This window comes from Natrix helvetica (assembly GCF_964273705.1).
Source record: "Natrix helvetica genome assembly, chromosome: 2".
In the NCBI taxonomy this organism is placed as follows: Eukaryota; Metazoa; Chordata; class Lepidosauria; order Squamata; family Natricidae; genus Natrix; species Natrix helvetica.
The window spans coordinates 111211374-111230537 of NC_138552.1; the positions used below are offsets into that span (position 1 = coordinate 111211374).

Here is a 19164-nt window from a genome sequence, read left to right on the forward strand (position 1 = left end):
TGTAGGATTGTGCTGTAAGGTGCTACAGCTATAAAAGAGAAATGCCCAATCCAAAATCCCATTCTTCCAGCTGGTTAGATCATAGGCAGATCTAGGTTGCTGGAGGGCCAAAACAGGTTGTCCTCAACCCACCCCTGTCTTGCAGGCAATGTAACTTCTGCTCGTATTTTCCTGGACTGCATCCGAATGGATGTTTTCCATTATGGATGGAAAAAGGGTTGGTGACTGGCTCATCCACTGCACTCTCTGTGTTGTAGGTAAATGCCTTTGAAGGGGATGAATCCACATAATCTGCAGTGGGAATAGAGCCTCTTATTCACTTTGGTAGTTACTCATAATCAAAATGAACTTTTGATTCTGTTTATTTACACATCAATTTGGAAACACCCCCCCCCCCCCAATGCACTGCAGTTTATAAAGTTAAAAGTGCTGCTCTACACTCAAGCATTCACCACCACCAGCTTTAAATAAAAGTCCATGCCTTGGGCTTTCCCAGGATTCTTCTTAATCTCTGCTGCATTTGCTGCTGTAACAGTAGTCTTGTAGTGTAACATGAAATGGGTTGAAAACATCTCCTCCCTTTTAAATTATTTTTCTATCTACTTTTTGCTTGTTATTTTATAATATAACTTCACTAGTTATTTATATAAACTTCACTAGTAGACCATTCAAATGTTGAAACCTTCCTTCCTTTCCCCCCATGCCCCTGCCTACCTCTCTCTGTGCCCCAGTTAAATTCAGGGATAACCCCTTTTGCAATACTTATCTATTTGGACTATTTGGGAACTGGGGCAAGATTGATAAGTGTGAAAATATTCACTTACGAACTGGTAAAGCATAATAACAGCAAATGAGCGGAGAGTTTAGGGAAGGAAAAACAGTAATGAACAAAAGTAGTTTCTACACAGCTTCAAACCAGACACTTCATATGTCAGGCCAGTATAATAGTTGCTTTGCTACAGGGTGAACTGCTAATGTTGGCTGCTACTTCAGCAATGGGTTTTTGAATGTTCTGCCCACTGTCCTGCTTGAAGGCTATGGCTTGCATGACCCTCCCATGGCAAGGAAAGCAGTTGATGCTTTATCTCCTGGAGGGAGTAAAGAAACAGGAGAACCCACCAATTAAGAGCTGTGTTAATCACCATTCAGCAACAGAACAACTGGCCATCATCATGTCCAAAGAGGAGGAAGGGATTGACATCTGGGAAGAAATTGCTTAATCTGGCTTCATTTTTAGCTGGTTTATTTATGGGAGGCAAACAGCTGAAGGATGCCATGTGGAAGAGCCTTAAACTCCATCTACAATAGTGCTGCCTTATCTTTCTGAACTGCAACTAGATAACAGATGTGAAACATTTTGAGCACACTGAATAAAGGCCAAGCATTATTGTTTGGAAATAAGATTTGCTGAAATCCTTACATTAAATATTTTTAAGAGGAGCGTGCTGGACAGCTTACATTTCCTTTACATGTGACTCTGGCACAATTCATATGAACGCCACGAATTCCAATTCAGTATCTTCTCCAAGTTAATTATATTGTTGCCAGAAGTGCTTGCTGAGTTGATTTCTCCAATATTCCACCCTTTCCAACATTTGCTACCAAAACCCAAGCTACAGTGTGGGACATTCTGTAATTAGATTCTCAGAGAATTATCTTGTGTTACATCAGCTCATATCAGAAGAAGTGGGAGGACTTGAATACTGTACAGACATTGTCTGTTATATCTCTACAATTAAAGAGGCTCAGAACTTAATGTTTTCCCCCAAATTAAAATAAAATATATATACAGAAAGGCACCCAAACTATCTTGCGTGGAAGAGAGCATGCTTTACTGATTGATGACCATAAATAAATAAATAAATAAATAACATTTAATCTGTAAGATAACTAACAGTGATACCCTAATTCCAACATAATTAAAATGAGGAGATGATAATAAATATGAAGCAATGGGAGCACCAGCAAACAAGTACACTGCTGAGAATCTCAATTCAGTTGGGCGCCTTGGTGGAAATGGTTTTCATGACAAAAAGGGCCAGGGATTCCCTGTGACCTGCATCCCAACCAACTGAACCTCCAGTGGCAAGACCTGCAAGGCAAGTCTTCCCTTGGGTCCTCGCAACTAATGAGTTCAGAGTAAAAAGGTTTGAGCCTGAGAAATGTCTTTAATTCAGCTCCAGCTTTTTGGCTTTCTCTCATTTTGGTCCAGATGTTTATATCTGAAGACCCTGTAAAAGTCTAGGTGTTCTTTGAAATAACAATTACTTTGGCAGTAATTTTTCCCATATGTTTGCTTTCTTCAACTCTACAGGGATTCTACATCCATAACCTAATGTTGTTATTTTCTCAGGGAAAATAATTGCTCAAGAACTATAACATAGGAACAAATAACATATATCTGCTTGAAACCAAAACAAAAGGACAGCTTTTATTACTTTTGAGGACAAAGAAATTAGAAATCTGGAAAAAGAATCCCTTATTCAAAACACATAAACAGAACATGTGGTAAAACATACAATTAAATACATTATTTCTCCAGTGTTGAATGACTCCCCCCTCCCCGCACACCCTCCATTTCTCTTAGCCTACAACTGCAGGCTGCATTTTCCTGTATCCAGATTAGTTTGTTACTATTTATATTTTTAACTGTGGGCAGTTTTATTCAACAGCTTTAAATTTTAATTAAAGTACCAGATGTCATGCTGGAAACTGAAAACCAGAAGCCAGATTGTAACTTACAACACAACATCAACAACACTCTTCTAATGAAAAAAGATGTCATTCCTCAAGTTCCCCGGATCCCTTCAAATGGCTTCATTTTATTTCTTACTACTTTGAGGAACTTTAGACATTTCAAGTTGGTTTGACTCTTTTTCTGCTTCCGCTCCTTTTAGATTCAGAGCAGAGCACAGGATCCGAAACTGAAGTGCTGACCGAGAGGACATCCTGCTCGTTCGGTTCCCCATCGGACCTCACATCAAGCAACTCACTCTCTCAGTCTCTGCCTGCCTCATCCATGGAGGAGATCCAAGTGGAATTGCAATGTGCTGATCTCTGGAAGCGATTCCATGATATTGGCACCGAAATGATCATCACCAAAGCAGGCAGGTAAGGCATCCTATTTGCTTTTTATTGATAGCTGGCTTAGAAAATCTGCAGTTTTGGTAGGATCTTGAGTTACCACTACTTTCCTAGAACTAGAGTGCTCCTCTTTATTATAATTTAGCCCCGTATCTTTCCCTGCTGGTGGTGAAGAGACTGTATTTCCCAGCAGTTTCAAAGCAGATAAAGATAGGAAGGCTAACTTCTGTGTGTGCTCTAAACTTTCTACAATTCATTTCTTAATTCTAGTTGCAACAATATGAAAATAATTATCAGGTTCAGGTCACACCCACTGTGATTGAGAAACAGATAGACATACACATATATGCGTGCATGCACACAAACATACAATTGTCATTATTTCAAATGTTTAGTAATATTTTGTCAACGTTGATGCTTTTGAAATCACCTGCAAAGAATTTGTAAGGAATATTTGTGAGAATGCCTCTAATCAAATGAACATCTGGAGCCTTCTGTAGACAGTATGTAGTTCTTGCTAAACCCAGAAGTAGAAACAAATGACAATTAATGATGTAGTGCCTACCCTGAATGCTAGATAGTTCAAACAAATAATAGTAGTAATAATATGCTGAACAACTCCTGGCATCCATACTGATTCTCAATGATTAAGTTATTGAATGCTATAAGTCTACAAGTTTGGATAAGCAGTATGCAAATACATAAAATTTCCATGATAAAGTTATCTTACAATCATTCATTTAATGACTGGTCAAAGTTAAAATGGCACTGAAAAAAGTGATTTATGAACATTGTTCATGCTTACAATTATTGCAGCTTCCCCATGGTCGTGTGATCAAAATTCGAACACTTGGCAATTGATTCAAATTTATGAAGGTTGCAGTGTCCCGGTGTCATGTGATCACCTATTGTGATCTTCTGACAAGCAAAGTCAATAGGGAAGCCAGATTTACTTAACAACCGTGTTACTAACTTAACAACTGCAGTGATTCACTTAACAACTGTGACAAGAAAGGTCGTAAAACTCTCTTAACAAAGGTCTCATTTAGAAAGAGAAATTTTGGGCTCTATTGTGGTCATAAGTCGAGGATTCAGGAGCATTTGGAGTATTTGGACTCCACAATAGACCAATGAGAATGTGGAATTAAGGATTTTGCAGTTGAGTCAACAATTTGTAGTGTTGATTCATTTTCAACCTCAACCCCATTTTTATTCCCAAACAGTATTTTAAGTGTTTAGAAATAAATTCCATTTTTAATTGAAAAGGGAAGCCACAAACTAAACAGTTAAGGAAATGAATATTCATTATAGCTCAAAAAATGAAATCTATTGGTAAAATATAAACTAATCATGGCAGACAAAGCTCTGCTGTTAGCAACTTCATGAGACAGCTGACTGTTTTAAATCCAGGACCTAAAATTAGTAATGGCAACAGTTCACTGAAGGTGTCAACACAGTGTACATCCATTATATTTAAAAAAAGGACAACACATTGTTAGGCGTAAGAAACAGAATAGAAAATCAAGATGTCAATATCACAATGGTCTTATATAAAACTATGTGTGTCTGCATCAGAGAAGATTGTGTGTAATTCTGGTCATCCCTCTCAGAAAGGATATAAGGAGATAGAGAAGTTGCAAAGGAGGGCAAATAGATGAGCAAGGATCTGGGGTGGCTTCTGTATGAAAAAAGATTGCAATGTTTGGGACTTTTTAGTCTAGAAAGGAGGTGAATGAGAGGGAATGTGATTGAGATATACAAAATTATCCATGATGTGAATAAAATGAACAAAGAGAAGCTATTTTCTCATTCCCAAGATACTACAACCATCCAATGAGTTTAAATCTTAGAAGAATCGGAACACACAAAAGGATTTTTTTTTTTACACAATACATAATTCAAGTTTGGAATTTGCTACCACACAATGTGCTGCTGGCTATCAGTTTGGTTGGCTTCATAAGTTGGTTAAGATGCTGGGCTTGTCAACTGGAAGGTTGACAGTTCCAGACCCACGTACCATGTGACAGGAGAACTCCTATATCATATCCTGCCCACCTAGCAGTTTGAAAACATGCAAATGCAAGTAGATAAATGGGTACCACTTCGATGGGAACATAACAGCTTTCCATGTGCCTTAGTATATAATGCCAGCCAGCCAGCCACATGACCAGGAAGCATCTTCAGACAATGCTGGCTCCCTCAGTTAGGAAACAGAGATGAGCATTGCCCCCTAAAGTCAAACATGATCAGACAGGGGAAACCTTTATCTTTTTTAAATAAGCTGGTTAGAGAAAAATTCATGGGGCTTAATGGCTTTTTGTCTTAATGGGAGCATGACTGCCTCTGAAGGCCACCTGCTGGGAAACTAGTGAGCTTCCTTGTGCAGTTGTTGGTCACTGTGAGAATAGACTACTGGATAAGATCGGCCATGGATTCAGATCTTATGCCCAGGCAGGACACTGCTTATATTTTTTATGTCCTTACCTAACTTGCATCAGTCTATCGTAACTAGCTGAATGAATTTCCATGCCTTTCCTGCTATGAACACAACTTTTCACAACTAAATGATTTATCCATAATATGATGTATAAAGTTGCCTCAGCTTTAAAAGGAGAGTATTTTTTTGTGTGCATGGTAGTAAATTATCTTTTATTATACTTGAGAGGGGCAAAGTTTACTCTACACCCCAGATTTGGATTCCTTAAGACGGAACTAGACATCACTTAAGATATACAGTAGTCCTATATTTTCTTGCATATGGAGAAACAGAAAGTACCACATAGTAGAGTGAGGGGAACACCTGCAATGCACAGCTGGCCAACCTCCATTCACATTGATTCAGGCCCTATACAATGTCTCAGAGGACAGAAAGAGTGACCTTCATTTCATCCAGCCTACTCAGATTTCATGGATTAGATAGGCTTTTTGCCTCTGTTATTATTTTGTAAGAACAAGATACCTTACCTAGCTGTGTCAGCATTGATGGGTAGAAGCCCTCTACAAATTCCACATCCCACTGCCAATGTCTCTTTTAACGAGTTGGAATTTTACAATAGACTATAATTGGCTATAATAAAGAAAAATCTTTAATTTCTTCAAGAAAAGTCTCTGATCTTCCCAAATAAAGTTGTGCATTCCAGCCAGCTTCCTTTATAATTGCAAATTAATGTTTATTTTCTAAGCAATCAGCACCTTGGACAGAGAAAAAACCAGGAAGAATGCTATTCTGCTTGAGCAATACCCAGTGATAGAAATCCTCCTCTCCACAATATTCTATTTTTCTTCCCCCATTTGGTTTACCTCATGAATTTGACTAGTGAGACCAATTGTAGATTGTTTCTGTGGCTTGTGAGGTGATCTTTGTGGTAATAGTAAGAATCTCAAGTTCCAAATAAATGAGATGCGCTTGGAAAAGTTTTGACAGTCAATACTTCAGAAAATTATTAAATCCAGTCTTCTCTTTTGAAGCCTTTTGATGCCTTTAAATGGGGTACAAACAACTGTCACTAATCTTGTTTTTGTTATATGCTTAAACAATGGGGGGAGGGAGGAAATCCCTTAATGACATATGCTACTGAAAACAAACAATAGAAGTAGCTAGCCACATTTTCCACATTTAAGGAACCAATCACTTTAATTTTATAAACCATATTTAACTGTTAAGTTTTAAAAATCAAAAGACCTTTAAAATGGCATTCAGCATCAATTAAAATCAGCAAACATTTAACAAAACCCTCTGCTTAAATGTACTACAAATAAATGCTGAATTAGGAATTTGAAAAATAACCCCCCCCCCCAACAAACAATATCCTGAAATGGCAAACCGTCACTAAAATGTTTCATAGAATGAATGAACGCTGCATCATTTGGAAACATGCTCAGTTTGACAACTTATTTACCTTTGCCTCTTTACAGTAAAATTTAACAACAATTACCTTAACAAAATTTTATCACCTCAAATAAAATTGTTCAAAACATTTTTTAAAAAAATTAAATCAAATGGATTTACTTGTGCAACTTATCAGTAGAGAGTTGTTAAACTAGGCCAGTGTTTCTCAGGCTTAGCTACTTGAAAAGGTGTGGACTTCATCTCCCAGAATTCCCCAGGCTGGCTGGGGAATCCTGCAAGTTGAAGTCCACATATCTTCGAGTTGCCAAGGTTGAGAAACACTGCTCTAGGCATATATACTAATGCATTTTATATCCATATATATCAGGGGTGTCCAAACTTGGGAACTTTAAGACTTGTGGACTTCAACTCCCAGAATTCCCCAGCCAGCCTGGCTGGGGAATTCTGGGAGTTGAAGTCCACAAGTCTTAAAGTTCCCAAGTTTGGACACCCCTGATATATATGTTTTGATATTTCGAGTTATGATTTTGAGTTAACATTTAAAAAAATAGTTTATAGTCTTTAAACTTAAATGATATTTATTGCTGTTTTTCTCAACGGTCCTCATGCTATCATGATCAACAAGCCATAATATTGTCAGGGATATATGATGATCTTATATCTCTATTTTTACCTAACCAACCAGGAATGTTTTGAGTATCAGTCAGGAAGATACACTATTTTTTGCTTTTTGAAAATATGGTAGGATTAAACACATAAACAGATTCCTTAGATTTGGGCAGCTAGTAGTTGGTCAGAATGTACCATTACAAATGATAGGAAAGATGGCATGCAAATTAATATATACATCACACAAATGAAATTTACTTCTCATTTATTGAATTTTATGTTTGCTGTCATTGCAAGGAAATCATTTGCATTCAGGATTGCTACCTGTTGCTCTTTGTTCAATTTTCACAACTGGGGCTGGGTGAAGCCAAATAGTTTTACATGTTTGTTTTGAAGATTCTGGTGTGGGGCCTGCAGCTACTCAGAGCTGTGGCCTCTTAAGTGCTCTATGTATTGCATGGATATGGCACTTGCATTTTTACTGACACAGTGCATAGTAGTTGGATATTGCTATCATGCAGCATACTAGCTGCATAAAGATCATCTTGCCATAGCTTAAAAACCTTAACCAATTGACTTCTACAGCAAATCTCCCATGACTTCACTTAGGTCAGGATGTTGCACTACTTTCCCAGCCTTTAAGTTGATTGCAGCTGGCTCCATGTGTCCCCCTCCTCTGTTCTGCAGTACTTTGTAATCTCTTGAGATTCTGGACAGTGGTGATCCCAGGCTTGGGGGGAGGAGCAGGGGGGGCAGCTGGCTCTTTGCACCTGGTGCTTTCAGCATCCCCAGTACTCCTTGGCATTAGATCAACTATAATGCAGAGCATGTTTGATAGATTCACAAGACTTGTTGCTCTGTCAACATAATTTGATTCATAACTAATGTTGCTTTGTGGGCAAATTTGGGAGTCTTTCAGCAGCAAGAGAGGCACAGAGTGAAACCTGTGTTTAGTCCCATTATATTCACATTTAGCTTCTCTTATACAATTTCATGCAAATCGAATGGAGATAATCCTGCAACTATTCATGGAAATACCGTTTTCCTATGAAAGGGAATGGAAGGGAGGAAAGTTTAGCTTGTTTTACGGGGATTACACTTCCTTTTGAGAATCAACTTTGCAATTTAGATGTACTAATAAGTACAGTTTTCACAGTGATTGTGCAGGAGTCACACCCTAGGACAACCTTGAGTTTAGATTCATTCAGTGCACTGTACATGGGATGTCCTTGAAGATAGTTCTGGAACTGGCATCAATTCAAAATACTGTCATTATCTTTAGGTCATAAGTTCATAGTGGCAAACATATCCAACAGCTATATAGCTTTAATATTTTCAGCATTGAGAGCTCTCAAAAGGACCTCCCCACACAACACATGCAAACAAGATTTCTCGAATGCGCTCTACATGGGGCTGCCCTTGGAGAGCATTCGGAAACTTCAACTGGTGCAAAATGCAGTTGCACAGATATTAAATGGTGCTGGCCACATAGCACATAACACCACTGCTCTGTGAGCTGCACTAGCTGCCAGTATGTTTCTGGGAGTAATTCAAGGTGCTGGTTGTCACTTTTAAATCCCTACATGGTTTGGAACTGAGTTACCTGGGGGACTTTTTTTCAAGATTTTCTACTCATCCAATCCAATTCAACAGGTAGGGCATGCTGCAGATCCCATCAGTCAAAGACTGCCAACAGAAGATGGGTTTGTCCTGTCCCTGCCTTATCAAATATTCTTCCCTTGGAGATTGGAAATGGCCCCAACCCTGTTGTTTTTTTGGCAAAGATTTAAAAACCTGGCTATGAGCTGGGGCTTGGAATGTGTTAAGGACCTTGTTACTTGGCTTTACTGTTGGTTGATTAATCATTATGTCTGCTATTTGTACTTATTTATTTTGTGGTTGTTTTATTGTTTTAATGTTCTTTTAAATCGTTTTAGAATTGTAAGCCACCCAGAATCACTTGGTTGAGTTGGATGGCTATAGAAATTGACTCTGACTGAAATCCCCTCCTATCAAAAGAATTAATGGGAGGGGGCATGGAAGTGGGATTTCTCTGAAGAACCTCCCTTTCTTTGAAAAAACTTGTTCCAGAGGCAAGAGTAGCTTTTCTGTCAGGGTTTTCTGGAAGTTTATTAAAGCTTAGATGTTATAAAAGGTTTTGGGGAATGGAATGGAATAGTTGCCTGTTTAAGAAAGATGTGGCACCATTTATTATATTGATATTATATGTTTGTGTATTTATTGTTATAAAAAGACAAGAGGATCTATATAACATCTAGTGAAACAGTGTGGACATCTACAATATTACAAGTCAATGCAGAAATGATTTCTTTAACCTGAAAGGTTGCATTCAGATTTTCAGTTCACAAAACAGTCTCAGACATATAAATTCTTTTTCTCAATATGGACATTTAAAAGCTCCTTCCTGCCAATGTTCCTGGAAACAGGCAGATTTTCTAATGTTTTTGAAAGTGATCCTTAAAAATCAAGGCAGAGGCAACTATCAACCAAAACCCCATGCTATTGCTACAAACTAGAAAGGAATGAAATGGAAGAAATGACAGCTAGGTGGAGCAAGAGATCATACATTTCTTACATCTCTTCCTAAAGTGGTCAGAAAAGAATATTTCTGTACAATGTATTTTTCAACCACTTTTAGTTTACCGAAGTCCAATAAAACAATCAGTATGATCAGCTACTGTATATTGGAATATGAACAGTTTATTACTACAGTAGATTCAAAGTCACAAAGCTGCAGACCTCCAAACGTCTGTTCCTTCTCATAGTTCTAAACTTTTCCTTTAGACAAAGTTGTAAAAAGGGAAAAGAAGGCCTGGTGAAGGGCTTCAGAGAGCTTGAAAACCTTCATGGTTTGTGAGGCAATAAAGATGATGTTCTAATATGCAGTAGGCTTCCTGGGGCCATTCTATTCTCCTCCAAAGTATCTGAGAGCAGGACTAGAAGTTATGGGTGGAAGATCATTAAAGAGAGATTTTAAGTTAAAGTAAATTAAAGGAGAAATTTCCTGACAGTGACAACAATTAATTAGTGGAACAGCCTCATGCTGCTTCTGGGAGTTCTGGGTGCTACTTCACTGGAGGTTTTCAAGAAAAGAAAAGAAAATGGTTGAACAACCATTTGTCCAGGATGGTATAGGGTTGTCCTAGAAGACCCCCCAGGTCCCTTCCAATGCTATCATTCTGTGTTCTATATTCTACTTATGGTAAAATTGTTTTAAAAAACAACTCTGTGCCAAATTCTCACTGGTACTTATCTGGGAAAAATAGTCACCCCCCCTCTGGAAACCCTCCCCTCAATAAAAACAAGTCATCCATTAAATTTGTTGTTCTCAACAGGTAACTTGGGAGCTGCTAGAGGTTTTGTGGTTGTGGCTTGTAGTTCCTTGGAGGTATTTATAAAGGAAGATTAACCTGTTAAATATTTCAAAAATGACAAAGTGAGATTTTGGTTCTTAATATTGAGTTGAACACAGTTTTTAGTAGTAAATATGGTTCTTTGAAAAGGGATATGTTTAGGCTGATCCCAAAATAAAAAGGGAAGAAAAAAGGAGACACAACCAACTTTGAAGAGTATCTATTAGGGCATTTGTTTCTTTTAGCAGCTCTAAATCATTGGTTCCCTGTTTGTCATAGGTCAGGGGTGTCCAAACTTGGCAACTTTAAGACTTGTGGACTTCAACTCCCAGAGTTGAAGAGCTGGCTGGGGAATTCTGGGAGTTGAAGTCCACAAGTCTTAAAGTTGCCAAGTTTGGACACCCCTGTCATAGGTAAAATTCTTTATTGATATTGGTCCGTTCAGAACAGGCTTTTCATCCTGTAAACTCTCTAACTGTTACATCCTTCATTGCCTTTTTTTTTTTAATCTAGCAGGTCCCAAAGTACTTTGAGCCATCATATTCAATGGGGGATAAATGTTCTATTCCAGATAACTGAATCTCAACAGCAGAAGTTGGGAGAGTGAAGGGAGATCATCTTTTTTAAAAATCCTTTTCATTTTAGTTCTGTTCAAATCAGTGGCGGGTTTCAAATTTTTTTAGAACCTATTCTGTCGGTGTGGCCTGTTTTGTGGGAGTGGTTTGGCAGTCATGTGACTGGCTGGGAGTAGATTGGCAGTCATGCGACTGGCTGGGCGTGGCCAACTTGTAAAATGTGGTGGAACTCTTGCTTAGCAACCAAAAGTTTGGGCTTAATTGTGGTCATGAGTTCTCTTTCTTCCCTTTCTTTCTTTCTTTCCTTCCTTCCTTCCTTCCTTCCTTCCTTCCTCTTTCTTTCTTTCCCTTTCTTTCTCTCTTTCCTTCCCTCCCTCCCTCCTTCCTTTCTTATCTCTCTCCCTCCCTTCCTCTTTCTTTCTCTCTCTCTTTCTCTCTCTCTTTCTTGCTCTTACTCTTTCTTTCTTTTCAAAGGGACACAATAGGTGGATCTAACTAGATGTTATGCACCATAAAATATATGGCACCTTACAAAGCTGATCCACCAACTGAGCAACAGACACTTCACTGCTGTGAAAAAATATTCCTTGTATTTACATAATATTCTACCTTTTATAGGCTTTATAAACATTTTTATTTCCATAAGAGAAGAGAGAGATCAGCTGGCAGAAGTGGGCTGCATTGTTAATCTGAGGGGACAGCCAGCTGAACCTTTCCTTTTCATCCAAAGCTGGAGAAATAGTGGTTATTCTGAACTGGTGACAGAAAAGGATGGAGTGAGGGGCCAATGTTTTTGTCTCTTGTATCCACGCAATATAAAGGCATCATTGCAGGTGCCTTATTTGTCTGGATAAAAAGAACAGCTTGAGAGGAACAGACATTTTATCAACTCAGGTACCCTATCAGGTTCAATACCGTTTGGGCAGAGATAGCTAGGTAGGTAGGTAGGTAGGTAGGTAGGTAAATAATGATAGATAATGATAGATAGATGATAGATGATAGATAGATAGATAGATAGATAGATAGATAGATAGATAGATAGATGATAGATAGACAGACAGACAGACAGATAGATGATAGATAGATAGATAGATAGATAGACAGACAGACAGACAGGCAGACAGACTGACAGACAGACAGACAGACAGATAGATGATAGATAGATATAGAGAAGGGAGGGAGGGAGGGAGGAAGTTCCATCTTCTGAATCCATTTTCCAGCATGGGAAATATTCTTTGAAATTTTGAAATGAATCCAGGTGGACCCAAAAATACCTTTGATATTTACAGGGTGGAAAACCATTCACAATCTTTAATATGTCAACATTATAGAAAAATTAGTTGTTATAGTCCATCATCTTATATCTAGAAAGGATCCTGAGATCAATTATATTTCCCCAAAGAGTCTATCCTTCCTTCTCTCTCCTCCCCTCACCCACTCTCTCACACACACCTGGTCTGGGCACATAGACGGTGGCGGTGGTGGTAGAGTTTGCTTTAGCTCTCTGCCATCCCAGAACTGTGCTGCACTGGGAAGTTCTGTGCAGATGCGCCCTGCAGCAGCGGTGGTGGTTACGGTGGGGGGAGAGCTTGCCTTGGCTCTCTGCCATCCCGGAACTGTGCTGTGCTGGGGAGTTCTCCTGCGTGGATGCGCCTGACAGCAGCTGTAGCGGCGGTGGCAGAGCACACCCTGCCTTCGGGGGCCCGTTCTCCCAGCCGAATCAACCACAATAGGGATTTCTGTGCGGACGCTCCCAGCGCCGGAGTGCTCAGCAGCAGTAAGACCTGGAGCCCATTCCTTCAAGCAGTGGTCCCTTCAAGCGGGACCTGAATTGGCCATGGTGCGGGCAGGGGGCCTCTGACGACCTCCCACCCTGCCAGCTGCCACATCACATTGCAGGCACCCAGGGCAGCCTTGACCCCCACCTTCCTGCTGCCTCCAGCCCCTGGCTCTGCTGGGCAGCCGCTCCTTCACGCCCTATTGCTCCTTCGCGTCCCATTTTGGCTTTCTCCTGGAGATTCTTCCTGGCTGGGAGAGATCTTCTGCCCCCAGCTGACAAAACAGACATTTTCACAGTGGTGGCTGAAGCACAATCCTGGGCAGTCAGTTCTGTCTCTCCCTTCCCCAAGCATGTCCCATTGCTACTGGAGCTGCTTTTGCTGAATTCGACGCAGCAGCGGGACTCTTGCCATTGCTGAGAGCATCGCTGGCAGCTGCTTCTTGTGCCAGATTCAGCAAAAGCGGCTCCAGCAGCAATGGGTCATGCTTGGGGAAGGGAGAGCCGGAACTGACTGCCTGGGATTGTGCTTCAGTCATCGCTGTGAAAATATTTGTTTTGCCAGCTGAGACGCTGGCAAAGAAGCCTCCATTTCCACATTGCCATCAAATGGTCCGTGCCCTCCCGCTACAGATTGATGCTGCAGGAGGGAAGGAAAGAAGCCGGTGTTGGGGTAGAACCTTCCCTCTCCCTCCAGAGAGCCCATGCCAGGACACAGGAGGCGGGCGGGTTTGAATGCGGACAAGCGGGTGGTTTGGGGCCGGCACCTCCTTCACTCGTTTAGACAGGCAGAGAAAGGAAGGAGGTGTGTGATAAAGCACCCCTGCCACCAAGGGCGAAGGGGAGTGCCTCGGCTATCGCGCACCTCCTTTCTTTCTCTATCCACCCGAACAAGCGAAGGAGGCACTGCTGCCCACCCGCATGTGTTCAAACCAGGCCTCCTCCTCTCTCCCCACACAGGCTCTCTGAAGGGGAAGGGAAGGTCTCCCCCAAGACCTGCTTCCCTTACCTTGCGGCACAGTTCCGGGACAGCCGGATATTCTCTTTCACTCCAGTATGGGGGCGTAGCCTCGATCCCTGTCTTCCTGCCACCTCCAGTCCAGCCCCACGCAATCTCCCTCCCACCCCACTGACCTGGGGACACTCCCAGCTGCAGTTGGTATTCTGCTAGCGATCCATCTTGACTCCGCCCCCAGAGCAGTCACATGGCAGCAGCGCGTGGGCTGCTGATTTACCCAGGGTCCACCTGGACACCTGGAGAGGCAGGATCGGCAGGAGAAATCCAACTGCTGCTGGCAACAGGGCACAAAGGAGCAGCTGCCCAGCAGCTGCCACGTCCCGTTTCAGGCGTCCTGGGTGGCCTCTATGTATGTCCCACCTCCCTGCTGCCTCCAGCCTCGGCAACTTTCCCACCAACCCACTGATCTTGGAATACTCTGCTGAACAGCCTTTCCCAGCAGGTGCTGCGCCCCCAGGGTGGTCACATGACAGTGGCGCATGGGCTGCTGACCATCCCAGGGCCTGCCTCGTTGCTTCTGGAGGGGGCAGGCAGATGGGCAGCATTCCCCCCCCACCTCCCCAGCCGCCTGCAACCCTGGAGCCTCAGCTGGGCAGGCAAAGGAAGTGGATGGGTGGGGCGAGCGAGCAGTAACCAGGAAGGCAAGGGGAGAAGGTGGTGGGAGGCAGGCCAGGGGAGGGGCTGTTCCGGTACGGGGCCTCCGGAAGCCCCAATATGGGAAGGCACGCTAAATTCCACCAACCGGTACGCCCGTACTGGTGCATACTGGCTGAAACCCACCCCTGGTTCAAATGCATTATAAGCATGTACTGCGCTGTTGGGTAGAAAAAAGAACCTATTCTTTTTGACATAATGAAGACTATTGGAGGAGGGAATAACTGCAAGCACATCAGATTACACAACACAGATAGAGTAGTGTGCAGTTGTGTGCTGAAATAAAGGTAAACTCAGCATGGCACTGTTTTCTTACCCATTTCACATATCGCATATCACAGTGATATTTTTGTTTCAAGTCAAATGAAGTTATTAAGGGCATATGTACATAATCTTTCTTTACCCACAGGGTTGCCAGTAATGAATCAAATCAAACAACTAAGTGTGACCTCAGAGTTTCTAGGACAAAGGCATTTAAACAAAATAATAAAAAGGCCCTGTAATATACTGACTAAAATTGCAAATGAGCTAAAATGGAGGGGATGTATGCAGGGGAGCAGGCACACCTTAGGAGTAAAACTAAAATTGGAGGGAGCTTGTGAAACCACCGGGCTTGAAAATACAATCATTTCTTCCTTGCATCCTGCAGGAGAAATAATCACAAAATGAAAAAGGGTGGTGAAAATTAACACCATTTATATATTTATTGGGTTTTGGCTGTGAGAACAGTCACATCATTTGGGTGCAATTTGGCTCATTCTTCATATACATAGCTATCATTGAGGTATTGCTTGGGGGAAGAGGAATTGCTTATGTCATGTAAAATGACACTGACCACACAGAAAGAACTTAAGATTATCACAGGTTTGCTGAGCAAGCATAATGTTTCAGGCTTTAGTTGGCCTTTGCAAGATATGACATATAGTCAGCATCTTTCTTAAGTTTATTCCCCTGTTATTCAGCAGTAAAATGCAGAAGACAGTTCCATCTGCCATAGCTGTCAGCCACTCATTATTCCTCCTGTTTGTGAAAAATGCAGGCGAACGGTGAAAAGACTGTAGCTGACCATTTCTGAAAACTATCTTCATTGCAAATTATTATTTAATGCAAAATATTATGTGATTGGATAGATGATACAAATGAGGTACATCACCTCAAGTGTCAGCATGGCTGCAGAAACATTGTTATTTGGAAGCAAACTCTGCAGTACAACTTTATGTATTGCATCTGAAGTCCACTGAATGAGGCCTGGAGGAATAATGTTTAAAAAAAGAGAATTGTTACACTGAGAGGGAAAAAAATGCATCTCTTTTTTCACATTCCTTTTCTTGTAAGAAAACCACACATGAAGCTGACAAGAGATTTAAGATAATTGCAGAAACCCAGTTATCAAAACAGTGTGTATGCACAATACTGACCTCACAGACCAATGTTTTTAGAATTGCTAGGAAACAAGACAACTGCATCTCTTTGATAAAACAAGGCAGATATTTGTTTATCACTCATACCTGATGGACAGAGCATTTGTGAAAGAGGAAAGAGTGAGATAATACCTTAAAAACAGTACATTGATGCACATTAACAGCAATGAATGCAAACAATTGCTATATGGTAACTATTTTTTCAAGTTGAAGGGTACACATGATTTTACATAGAATAAAATACCCAGGGCTATACTTCAAACAATAGTTTGGACCAAGAAGCAGGGAAATTTGCTTTAATTTAATTTTTATGTATATTTAAATAAGAATACAGTAACTTAATTAACGATTAATTATATCATGTTGATAATTCTAGCCTTAGGACTTCAAATTTTCCAAGATGTACAAATATCAAAGTGAGACCATGTCTTAGGCATCGAATGGTTCCATATTGGAATGGCAAACCTGTTTAAAATATGGTTGGTCCAGCAGTTTTGGCTGAGGCTTCACTGAGTTTAGATATTACGATAAGGCCATCAGATGTGGGCTTCATCCCCCCCCCCAAAAAAAGGGGGGAAGAATGTAATTAAAGATGGAAGGGCAGAATAAAGAAAAAGCCAAAATATCAATTAATAGGTAATATATTAAATATACTGTGTGAATAAACAAATGGAATCATTCTGTGGCATTGGCTTGCCACATTCTTCCAAGATGTACAGAAAAACCATGAATTCTTATATGCATACTTCTGTCTCTATACCAAAATCTTGATTCTGACCCAAAACCTTGGAGTCTGTACAACTGTAATACAAAATAAGGGACAAGATGCAGCAATGAGATCAATATATAGTAAATCAATAAACCCGAACAACCAAAGACATACATACAAACACCCGCGAAAACCTCAGAAAACCAATATATAGTTGTTTCACTTAATACATTCCATGAATTACTTACTTACTTGCGTATGTATGTATGTATGTATGTATGTATGTATGTATGTATGTATGCATACATACATTTATTTACTGCCTGTTTCAATTCAAATTGACTCTGGACAGCTTACAAGATAACTTCTTAATTTTGGGACATTTCTGTCTCAGCAAAGGGAGCTCTTACTGCAATCATATTTCTTTGCTCATCCCTCCCTCTTTTTTGCAGGAGAATGTTTCCTGCAATGAGAGTGAAGATTACAGGATTGGACCCTCACCAGCAGTATTACATAGCCATGGACATTGTACCTGTGGATAACAAGAGATACAGGTAAAGATCAAGTTAGCTGGGAAATGTTTAGAAGTTAGAACAAAATTTTCCAAAATCCATAAGAAGACGGTATCTTATTTCAGATCTTTTTCATGGATATGCTGTTCATCTGCCTGAGAAATTATCTTTCTCCTGAGTGTTGGACCAAAGTGGTCATTGATGGTTAACATAAAAATAGCTACCTAAGCATAAGGATATATGCCTTATAATATCTGCTAAACATATTTTATTATTCCCCATAACAATAAGAACATTGATATTTTCTAAAGCTAGTCTTAGGAAATAAGGCAATATAAACATTTGGAGAAAAGGAGTAAAAAAAGCAGATTAAATATTATAATGAATAGCTTTCTAAAAAAGAGGAGTAGGGTCTTCTTAGGGTATTGCATAAAAACAGAGTGGAACAACAACTGATGACCTCCTTTTACCAGCCCACAATAGAAACCGTCCTCACTTACTGCATCACAGTATGGCATGCTGGTTTGACAGCCGCGGATAGAAAAACATTACAGAGGATGGTGAGCACAGCACAAAACCTCATGGGCTGCCCCCTGACATCACTAGATGAGATTGTTAGGGCTTGTTGCCTTAGAAGAGTGAGGACTCACACCCTGGTCAGCACTTCTTTACCCTCCTACCATTGGGAAAGAGGTATAGAAGCATAGCTGGCAGAAGAACAGTTTTTATCCGCCGGCTGTCAGACTCCTGAATGCGAAGTAATATCATAACTAAGTAGTACGATGGACGTGCAGGGCAGGCGCAAAGTGTAACTTGTTCACACTGTTGTAATGGGACTGGGTGTTTAATAATATGATTTATTGGGTTTGGGGTATATTTTTTTGGTCTTCACTGTGAGTTGTATTGTGTTGGGGATGTGTGCACTGAGGGAGCTCAACCAATCTCATTGTACATATGTTGTTCACTGACAATAAAGAATCATTATTATTATTAGTAGGATTAGGGGCAAGCAAGGCAATGCTGAGCCCATTTGCTAGAAAGAATTTGGAGAAAGAATGGGGAAACAATCCAGAGAGACATGTCAAACATGGCATACTTCTTATCCATAACCAGGAAGGATATAGTATTTGATCAGTCACTGAGCTTATCAGCTGGAAAGGTGACAGCTTGAATTCAAGTGATGCACGACAGGGTGAGTTACTTGTCCCAGCTTCTGCCAATCTAGCAGTTTGAAAGCATGCAAATAGTTAAATAGGCACTATTTTGGTGGGAAGGTAACAGCATTTCATGTGCCTCAGTGTATAGTCATGACCATGGAAGCATCTTTGGACAATGCTGGTTTCCTTAGCTAAGACATAGAAATGAGCACTTCCCCCTAAAATTGGACTTGACTGTACTGGGGAAATGTTCACCTTTTACCCTTGTGAATTGAATGGTTTTAGATCTTTCAAGCTGTTTCCTACCTGCTCGTCTTTCTTGTTTGGTCCAAAAAGCACTACAGAATGTATCATCTGAAATATGAAATGAAAATATAAGCTTAGATTAAAAACAGTTTGAGAAGAAATATGATAAAGTAAAATA

General features: G+C 40.5%; 1 protein-coding gene across 1 annotated transcript in view; it reads left to right on the forward strand.

The window, feature by feature from the left end:
- Nucleotides 1–19164, forward strand: part of TBX15 (T-box transcription factor 15) — an 81030-nt gene that overhangs the window by 32654 nt on the left and 29212 nt on the right. The window contains exons 2-3 of the mRNA XM_081944475.1: nucleotides 2898–3111; nucleotides 17524–17625. Of these exons, the coding sequence (XP_081800601.1) occupies nucleotides 2898–3111; nucleotides 17524–17625 (316 nt within the window). The remainder of the gene's footprint in view (nucleotides 1–2897; nucleotides 3112–17523; nucleotides 17626–19164) is intronic.